The sequence below is a fragment of the Propithecus coquereli genome, unplaced genomic scaffold (assembly GCF_000956105.1).
Source record: "Propithecus coquereli isolate 6110/MARCELLA unplaced genomic scaffold, Pcoq_1.0 Scaffold578, whole genome shotgun sequence".
Taxonomy (NCBI): domain Eukaryota; kingdom Metazoa; phylum Chordata; class Mammalia; order Primates; family Indriidae; genus Propithecus; species Propithecus coquereli.
Genome location: NW_012151707.1, coordinates 212,102 through 220,503, shown reverse-complemented (window position 1 = coordinate 220,503; position 8,402 = coordinate 212,102). Strand labels below are relative to the sequence as shown.

General features: G+C 37.7%; 1 protein-coding gene across 1 annotated transcript in view; it reads right to left on the bottom strand.

The window, feature by feature from the left end:
- M1AP (meiosis 1 associated protein) overlaps positions 1 to 8,402 on the bottom strand; it is a 54,631-nt gene that overhangs the window by 31,749 nt on the left and 14,480 nt on the right. The window contains exon 2 of the mRNA XM_012658175.1: positions 6,462 to 6,647. Coding sequence (XP_012513629.1) covers positions 6,462 to 6,647 — 186 coding nt within the window. The remainder of the gene's footprint in view (positions 1 to 6,461; positions 6,648 to 8,402) is intronic.

Below are 8,402 nucleotides of genomic sequence, written 5' to 3'. Positions count from 1 at the left end.
TCAAATTTAGCAGTGGGGGGTTGAATACCAACTTTAGTGACACTAATGTTAATAAGTTCTGATAACCCACTACCATTGGACCAGCCTTCTATTATTTTCTTATCCTTTGCGACGACCCCTACCTAAGGGACCCGATTTTTTACTGGGAGCGTAGCTAATTCCCCGCAAGTTTTAAGTTCACAACAAAGTTAAAAGGAAGGTATAGTGATATCCCATATACCCCTTGCCCTCACATATACATAGTCTCCCCCACTATCAACATTTTCCACCAAAGTGGTACATTTGTTGCAATTGATGAACCTCTATTGACACACATCATAATCACTCAAAGTCCACAGATTACATTAGGGTTCCTTTTGATGGTACACTCTATGGGTTTGAACAGATGTATGATGACATGTATCCATCAGTATAATATCAGATAGAACATTTTCACTGCCCTAAAAATCCTCTGTGCTCTGTCTATTCCTCCTTCCCTCCCACATAACTCCTGGCATACTGACCTTTTTACTGTCTCCGGAGTTTTGCCTTTTCCAGAATGTCATAAAGTTGGAGTTATATAGAATTAGCCTTTCAGACTGGCTTCTTTCACTTAGTAATATGCATTTAAGTTTCCTCCAGGTCTTTTTGTGGCTTGATAGCTCATTTCTTTTTAGCATTGAATAACATCTCATTGTCTGCATGTACTACAGTTTATTTATCTATTCACCTACTGAAGGACATCTTGGTTACTTCCAAGTTTCTTTCTTATTGCTGAGCAGTATTCCATATGTATATATACCATATGTAAAAATCCATTCATCTGTTGATAGACACTTAGGTTGATTCCATATTTTGGCTATTGTGAATGCTGCAATGAACATGTAATTGTACATTATATCTTTGACTTACTTATTTAATTTTCTTTGGATATATACCCAGTAGTGGGATTGTTGGATCATAACGTAGTTCTATTTTTAATTTTTTGATGAAATTTCACACTCTTGTCCATAATGGCTGTACTAATTTACATTCCCACCAACAGTGTGTAGGAATTCCCTTTTCTCCATGTTCTTGTCATTATTTGTTATTTTTTGTCTTTTTGATAATAGCCATTCTAACTGGGGTGAGGTAATATCTCATTTTGGTTTTATTTGCATTTCCCTGATGATTAGTGATGTTGAACATTTTTCATATACATGTTGGCTGTTTGTATGTCTTCTTTAGAGAAATGTCTATTCAGATTTTTTGCCCATTTTAAAATTGAATTATTTTTTTTTTTTTTTGCTAGTGAGTGGTTTGAGTTTTTCACATATTATGATATTAACCCCTGGTTAGATGCATGATTTGTGAATATTTTCTCCCATTTTGTAGGTTATCTCTTCACTCTATTCATTGCTTCCTTTGCTGCTCAAAAGCTTCTAAGTTTAATATAAGTCCATTTATCTATTTTTACTTTTGCAGCCTATGCTTTTGAGGTTTTATTCAAAAATTCTTGCTCAAGCCAATGTCATGAAGTGTTTACCCTATGTTTTCTTCTAGTTTTCATAGTTCCAGGTCTTATATTTAAGTCATTAATCCACTTTGAGTTGATTTTTGTAAGTGGTGAGAGGTAGGGGTCTAGTTTCATTCTTTTGCATATGAGTATTCAGTTTCCCCAGCACTATTTATTGAAGACACTGTCCTTTCTTCAATGTGTGTTCCTAGCAACTCTGTCAAAAATCAGTTGCCTGTAAGTGTGTGGATTTATTTCTGGGTTTCTCTATTCTGTTCCATTGGTCTATGTGTCTGTTTTTATGCTAGGATCATGCTGTTTGGGTTACTGGTGCTTTGTAACATATTTTAAAGCCAGGTAGTGTGATACCTCCAGCTTTATTCTTTTTGCTCAAGATTTTTTTGGTGATTTGGGGTAATTTGTGGTTCCATATGAATTTTAGGATTGCTTTTTCTATTTCTGTGAAAAATGTCATTAGTATTTTGATTGGGATTGCATTAAATCTGTTGATCAGTTTGGCTAGTATGGACATTTTAACAATATTAATTCTTCCAATCCATGAAAATATTTATTAGTATGCTCTTCGATAGCTTTCATCAATGTTTTACAGTTTTCATTGTAGAGATCTTTCATCTTCTTGGTTAAATTTATTCCTAGGTTTTTTGGTAGCTATTGTAAATGGGATTATTTTCTTGATTTCTTTTTCAGATAGTTTGCTGTTGGAGTTTAGAAATGCTACTGATTTTTGTATGTTGACTTTGTATCCTGCAACTTTACTGAATTTGTTTATTCTAACAGTTTCTTGGTGGAGTCTGTAGGGTTTTCTATACATAAGATCATGTCTGCAAACAGGGACAATCTGACTTCTTCCTTTCCAAGTTGGATGCCCTTTACTTCTTCCTTTTGCCTAACTGGTCTGGCTAGGATTTCCAGTACTATGTTGAATAGAAGTGGTGAAGGGCATCCTTGTCTTGTGCTAGATTTTAGAGTAAAAGCTTTCAACATTTCTCTGTTCAGTATGACAGTAGCTGCGGGTTTGTCGACTATGGCCTTCATGTGTTAAGGTATGTTCCTTCTATACCTAATTTGTTTAGAGCTTTTATCATGAAGCGATGTTAAATTTTATTGAATGCTTTTTCTGCATGTAGTGAGATGATCATATGGTTTTTATCCTTCATTCTGTTAATGTAATGTATCATGTTTATTGATTTGTGTATGTTGAACCATCTTTGCATTCCTGCGATGAATCCCACTTGATCGTGGTGAAGAACTCTTTGATGTGCTGTTGGATTTGGTTTGCTAATATTTTGTTAAGAGTTTTTACATCTGGCCGGGCGCGGTGGCTCACGCCTGTAATCCTAGCACTCTGGGAGGCTGAGGCGGGTGGATCGCTCAAGATCAGGTGTTCGAGACCAGCCCGAGCAAGAGCAAGACCTCGTCTCTACTAAAAAATAGAAAGAAATGATCTGGACAACTAAAAAAAATATATATATATATAAAAAATTAGCCAGGCATGGTGGTGCATGCCTGTAGTACCAGCTACTTGGGAGGCTGAGGCAGAAGGATTGTTTGAGCCCAGGAGTTTGAGGTTGCTGTGAGCTAGGCTGACGCCATGGCACTCTAGCCCGGGCAACAGAGCAAGACTCTGTTTCAAAAAAAAAAGAAGTTTTACATCTATGTTCATCAGGGATATTGACCTGTAGTTTTGGTTTTTTTGTTGTGTCTTTGTCTGGTTTTGGTATCGGTGTAATGCTGGCCTCATAAAATGAGTTTTGAAGAATTCCTTCCACTTCAATTTTTGGAATAGTTTGAGAAGAATTGGTATTAGTTCTTTAAATGTTTGATGGAATTTAGCAGCAAATCCATCAGGTCCTGGGCTGTTTATTACTGGTTCAATCTCATTACTTGTTATTGGTCTGTTCAGGTTTTCTATTTCTTCGTGATTCAATATTGGTAGGTTGCATATGTCCAGGAATTTATGCATTTCTTCTAAGCTTTCCTATTTGTTGATGTATAGTTGTTCATAATAGTCTCTAATGATCCTTTGTATCTCCGTAGTATTGGCTCTGATGTCTCCTTTTTCATTTCTGATTTTATTTATTTGAGTCATCTCTCCGTTTTTCTTAGTCTAGCTAAAGGTTTGTTGATTTTATCTTTTCAAAAAACCAACTCTTTGTTTTGTTGATATTTTGTATTTTTTTAGTCTTTCTTTCTTTCTTTTTTTTTTTTTTTTTGAGACAGATTCTCACTCTGTTGCCTGGAGTCAGCCTAGCTCACAGCAACCTCAAACTCCTGGGCTCGAGCAATCCTACTGCCTCAGCCTCCCGAGCGGCTGGGACTACAGACATGCGCCACCATGCCTGGCTAATTTTTTCTATATAAATTTTTAGTTGTCCAAATAATTTCTTTCTGTTTTTAGTAGAGACGGGGTCTCGCTCTTGCTCGGGCTGGTCTCGAACTCCTGACCTTGAGCTATCCACCCGCCTCGGCCTCCCAGAGTGCTAGGATTACAGGTGTGAGCCACCGCGCTCGGCCTTTATTTCTTTTATTTCTGTTCTGATCTTCATTATTTTGCCTTCTACTAATTTTGGGTTTAGTTTGTTCTTATTTTTCTAGTTCCTTGAGTGCAATGTTAGGATGTTTATTCAAGATCTTTCTGGGAGGAGGGGGAGAGGGGAGGAGGGGACGGATACACGCATACACAAAGAGTGAGATGCGCACGGTCTGGGGGATGGACACGCTTGAAGCTCGGGCTTGGGGAGGGAGAGGGGGAAAGGGCAACATACGTAACCTAAACGTCTGTACCCCCATAATATGCTGAAATAAAAAAAAAAGAGCTTTCTATTTTTTTGATGTGGACATTTATTGCTATAAACTTCCCCCTTAGAATTGCTTTTGGTGTATCCCATAGATTTTGGTATGTTGTATTTCCATTTTCATTTGTCTCAAGAAATTTTTAAATTTCCTTTTTAATTTCTTCATTGACCCATTGGTTGTTCAGAAGCATGTTGTTTAATGGTGTTCTCTGAGCTTACTGTGTTTTGGAGTCTGACCTTAATTTCAAAACTTAGTAAATTCTCACTTATTATTGTTTCAAATATTTCTTCTGTTCCTTTCTTTCTATTCCTTCTGGTATTGCCATTACTCGTAAGTCATGTCTTTTGCAGCTGTCCCACCGTTCTTGGATATAACGTTCTGGTTTTGTATTTTGACTTAAGCTTTTCAGTTTTGGAGGTTTCTATTGATATATCCTTAAGCTCAGAGATCCTTTCTTTAGCCATGATAATGAAAGTCTACTAATAAGCCCATCAAAGACATTCTTCATATTTATTACAGTGTTTTTGATCTCTAACATTTCTTTTTGGTTCTTTCTTAGCATTTTCACCTGCTTACATTGCCTATCTCTTCTTGCATGCTGTCTACTTTATCCATTAGAGCCCTCAGTGTATCAAGCATGGTTGTTTTAAAGTCTATTGTCTGATAATTCCAACATCCCTGCCATGTTTAGTTATGATGCTTGCTCTGTCTCTTCAAACTGTATTTTTTTTTTGCCTTTTAATATGCTTATAATTTCTTCTTGATAGTTGGACATGATGTACTGGGCTAAAGAAACTGCTGTTAAGTAAGCCTTTAGTAATGTGGCAGTAAGGAATGGGGAGAGGGGAAGCATTTTATAGTTCTATGATAAGATCTTGGTATTTTAGTTAACCTATGCCTCTGGACTGTGAACTTCACAAGTGCTTCTCAGTATCCCCTCCACCCCCTTAAGTGGGACAGGATAGTTAGTGTGGGCTGGAGTTGAGTATTTTTCTTCTGCTACATGGAAGGGTACAGCTAGCTGGAGTTTGGCATTTCCCTTCCCCCAGGTTGGTTAGGCTCTGATAAAACCCCAGCAGCTTAGACTCTGTTTAACTAGTTTCTCCTGAGGGCAGAACTTGTTAAGAACAGAACACTCTGGTACATTTCAAATGGTTCCTTTTTCCCTCCCTGTCAGAGGTATGAGGGAAGTTTTCCCTGTTATTTACTGTGAGGACCCACTTGAGTTCCTGGTAGTAAAATTCACAAAAGTGGTGGGGGCCCTCCTATGACTATATCTTCCTGGAGTTTTTAACTCTCAAACTTGTCCACACCTGGCCTCCAACAATTTGTCAATTACAGTATAGGTTTTCCTACTCCAGTACTGGGTCCCCTGGAAGTTTCTGCTCCAGTATCTCTTGTGATTCTTTGTATCTGTCTGATGTCTAAGTTTGGAGGCAGCAGTTTGCCCTACGATCTAACTTCTCTTAGGGATCTAAAAAGAGTTGTTCATTTTTTAGTTGGTTCAGCTTTTGATTAGTTGTTGGAATGGAATGGTGACTTTCAAACTCTTTATATGCAGAGCTGGAAACCAGAAATCTCACACAATTACTTTTTAAGTCATCTGTTTGATCCCTGAGGTTATAAGAACTGAAGCTGTTTTAACTCACACTCAATCATATACCTAGTGTAATATACAGCCATGATTTATTTATATTTTTAAGATTGTCTCAATCTGGCACCAGAATAGTAGCAATTTTTACATTTGTTAATCCTAAGAAGATTTACTCAATTTGGTGCCAAGATTTGATTAAGAACAATAATAAATTCCCAAGTGTACCTAGGTAAGTATAATACTAATCTAGTCAGTTCAACGTGTGCTTTACAAGTTCCAAAAATCTAGAGGCAGATGGCACATTCAGATTTTATTTTGATTTCAGTTTTTCCTTATAATTTACTTTAGTCTATATTTTTAGAGCTCCTCTTTGTGCCTATGTCTATATTAAGAATTGTACAGATTATAGGGAAAAAAGAAACATGTCCGTTGCCTGCAGGGAGCTGAAAATCTAGCCTCGAAAATTACATTCAATATGTATGAAACAGAGAACAAGTAAGGATGATAAATAATGAAGCACCTAGACTGCCTGAAATGAGAAGATGGCTTGGAGTCCTAAAGGCTAGCATCTCTTACCTCCAGGGAAGTGTAGGTCAGAGCTGCACCTGTGGTCACATGTCTGCTGTATTGTTTGAACTGCTGGAGCCCATCCACTACTGCCAGCTTCAGAGAAGTGCCTTGTGGTCTGAAACAACCTTCTCTCTGTAACACGCGGAGCTCTGAGATGCAGGCCTGCAATCTAGCAAAGTTCCCTTTTACTTGCTGCAGAGAAAAATGAATCAGAAATACAAATTTTTAGGGACCTAGGTTTCAGATTAATTGCAGTCTAAATTTATTATCAATAACTCCTCAGGAGTTTCTTCCCTTCCTGAAAATTTGTTTATTTGATCAATACCTACTGAGTGCCTATTGTGTTCTAGGCATTGCACTAAAAATATTCCCTACAACAGAGGAAGGAAAATTTTGATTATGTAGGGTTACCAGAAACAGGAAAGGAGGCATTTTAACTCATTCATTCACACAAAGGAAGGTCGGGTTGTGACTACTTAGTTTTACTTTGGGGTGAACTGTAAACTGGAGGCCAAATAGGGTTAACCTCAGACATTATCTTCATTTCTCAGTCAGTTTAGGCACCCAGAACTTTTCTATTTAAGAATGGCGTTTTCCCGGAAATGTTGATATGGTTGGTCATTTCAGAATGGATAAGGTCCTACCTAATCCACTCCTCAGGATAACTTCAATAAAGAAGAGCTACTTGGCTTAGTTTGCAGTCAGCTTAAGGAGACAACATGTAAACCCCAGACAAGTGACCTCTTGGTTCTCCTCACCCTCCTTTATAAAAACTTGCTCTTAGGACGTGATCTAATTTAATCTGAGTCCAGGTCAATGTTACCTCTCCTAAGGATATGTGCATTTTGATAAATGTGGACTGAAGATTTGTGACGTTATTTGAAGGAATTCCATGCATCACTAGCAGGTAGGGGGAGGGAAAAAACTATATTTTGGGATGGGGATGTGGGGGCTGGGCCTAGAAGAAAGGATGGATGGATGGAAAGAATGTGAGCAGGTGAATGAAGGGACAGGTGAAAATGCCTGCCTGAAGCTGCTTCTTTGCTGTGTGCAAAAGTCAGCTGAAAACAGCTGACCTGTATGGAAGTTGTTAAAGAAATTAGCAAACGGCCCTGACCTTTTGCACGTGTCCTTGGAAATAAATATGGGGAGGAACTTAACTGAGGAGGCCATTTTCTCCTTCAGACTTTGGCCTCTTCCCTTCTCTCTAAACACTATATGTTTTGAGTAATTATTCCTTCCCTACCGAGCTCAGGAGTGAAAAGCTACTGCTACGTGGGGACACCTTCCTGACTAAAGAGCAGAATTGAGCAATGTCTGCAATGCACGTAAAATCTATGAGCATGTGCTACAATACTGCCAGAGAACAAAGACTGCTTAAGTCAACTCATGCCTTGCCTAGCTCCACAGCTGCTTACTTTGCTTACTATGCTTTTCTGCCCAGGTCTCTGGGGGAAAACACAAAAAATTGGACATAATTCTTACTCAAAGAGAACTTGCAATCTAGGTAAGAAAATAAGAAAACTACTCAAAGAAATGAGAACAAATCATACTATAGGTGTAGCCTAGTAGGGTTCAAGCATTTCTTCTCAGGTATTCCCTAAAAGAATCTAAAAAACAATGTACCTCTTTATATCTTTTAAAGTCAACATCTAGATTTTGTAATTCCAAGTGCAAGTAGTTGCTAAGGATGTAACTTGCAGCATATTTTAAATATCAAGATTTAAAAATAAAACTGTAACATCACTCTTCAAAACATAATCCAGTGGAATCTAAATACATTATGATTTCATACTTACCATTATTCAATTTAAAAAGTACATGATTCCTAGGTACTTTATTTTCTTTGTTGCTATTGTGAAGGGGATTGAATCTTTGATTTGGTTCTCGGTATGACTGCTATTGGCGTATATGAAAGCCTCTGATTTGTGTGTATTGATTTTGTAT